This window comes from Echinococcus granulosus (genome assembly GCF_000524195.1).
Source record: "Echinococcus granulosus chromosome Unknown EG_S00072, whole genome shotgun sequence".
NCBI classification, from domain to species: domain Eukaryota; kingdom Metazoa; phylum Platyhelminthes; class Cestoda; order Cyclophyllidea; family Taeniidae; genus Echinococcus; species Echinococcus granulosus.
The window spans coordinates 9,746-10,892 of record NW_020170452.1 but is presented as its reverse complement, the minus strand read 5'-3'; the positions used below and the strand labels follow the sequence as shown (position 1 = coordinate 10,892).

General features: G+C 38.1%; 1 protein-coding gene across 1 annotated transcript in view; it reads left to right on the top strand. All coding sequences in view use genetic code 11, as the record gives it.

The window, feature by feature from the left end:
- Window positions 1-870, top strand: part of EGR_07187 (Ubiquitin hydrolase) — a gene marked incomplete at both ends in the record, with an annotated part of 16,671 nt that extends 15,801 nt beyond the window's left edge. Inside the window, one exon of the mRNA XM_024496436.1 lies at window positions 767-870. Within this exon, the coding sequence (XP_024349113.1) occupies window positions 767-870 (104 nt within the window). The remainder of the gene's footprint in view (window positions 1-766) is intronic.
- Between the last annotated feature and the right edge of the window lie 277 nt (window positions 871-1,147).

The window sequence follows — 1,147 nt, the reverse complement described above, 5'->3', positions numbered from 1 at the left end:
GGCGAGATGCCGAATATCACCCTCTACTGCCTTTTGCATTAGATAATTACATGGGAATTAAGGTAGACATCTCGGAATTGAGTAAAACAGTAGCTTTGTGAACCAAGCATTTATCTATCTTTTCAGCACACCACAATGTATGTGTGCCGAACTCTCAAGCCCTTGTCGCACTGAGAAAGGCATACGCACTGTAGTTGTGAGCATTTTTTCAGCATAATAACATTTACTTGTCTCATGCTTTATTTTTTGCACAATTTGAATGGGTATGGATTTTCTCACTAATTTTTTTCACTTTTTTGTTCGCAAATTTGTGATAATCTCTGTTTTTCTTTTGCATCTATGCGACACATTTATAATCCCACTTGACAATTTATTTCGGTACTCTCCGATAATCATCAGGGATGTTTTCTACGCAGCTGCTGACTTCGTTAACAGGTTTCCCTTTTTTAGAGATTTGGGAAAGGTAATCCTTTTTTTATAAACATCATTCAGTAGTCAGTTAATCTTTACCTTTATTTTGCTTCATTGGGATTGGCAGTTGATCTCACCTGGGGAGATTATTGTGCCGATTGAATTTTTCTCTCTTAGAAAAGCGAAGGAGAGAAAACCTCGGCCTCTGACATTCAACTTAGCAAACTGGAACTTCAAACTTGACAAAATGTTTAAATTCAAAGGAAGATATCATTTTTGTCGTTCCTTTGTCCCTTGTTTTGATTGGGGTTTTCTTTGCTTTAACTGCCTTCACACCTACCGTGTATGGATCAAGCTCTCTGTCCAATGAATGCGCCGTACACGACGCCTCCACGACTGTGGGGCTGCGGTAGGAAGGCGGGTCGGGAGAACGATAACATGGAATTTCAAACTATCTAACCTCTACAGTGTAGGCTGTTTTTAAAAAAATACAAAAATGTGCACTCAGAAGGAGCCACTAAGGATAATGGTGAAGTTTGAATTTTTTACATATAACCTTAGTACCAAAAAATAAGTTATGTGACCAATAAAATGTTCTGAAGCTCTCAAATTTCAGGAGCGAAGTGCGCACTATTTTAAACACTTGTAATCGGTGGATGGAATATTTGAAGAACTTGGGAGATAGTAGGTGAGGTATTATTTGTTTACCAACTTTCGGTACTTTATTAGCACATAG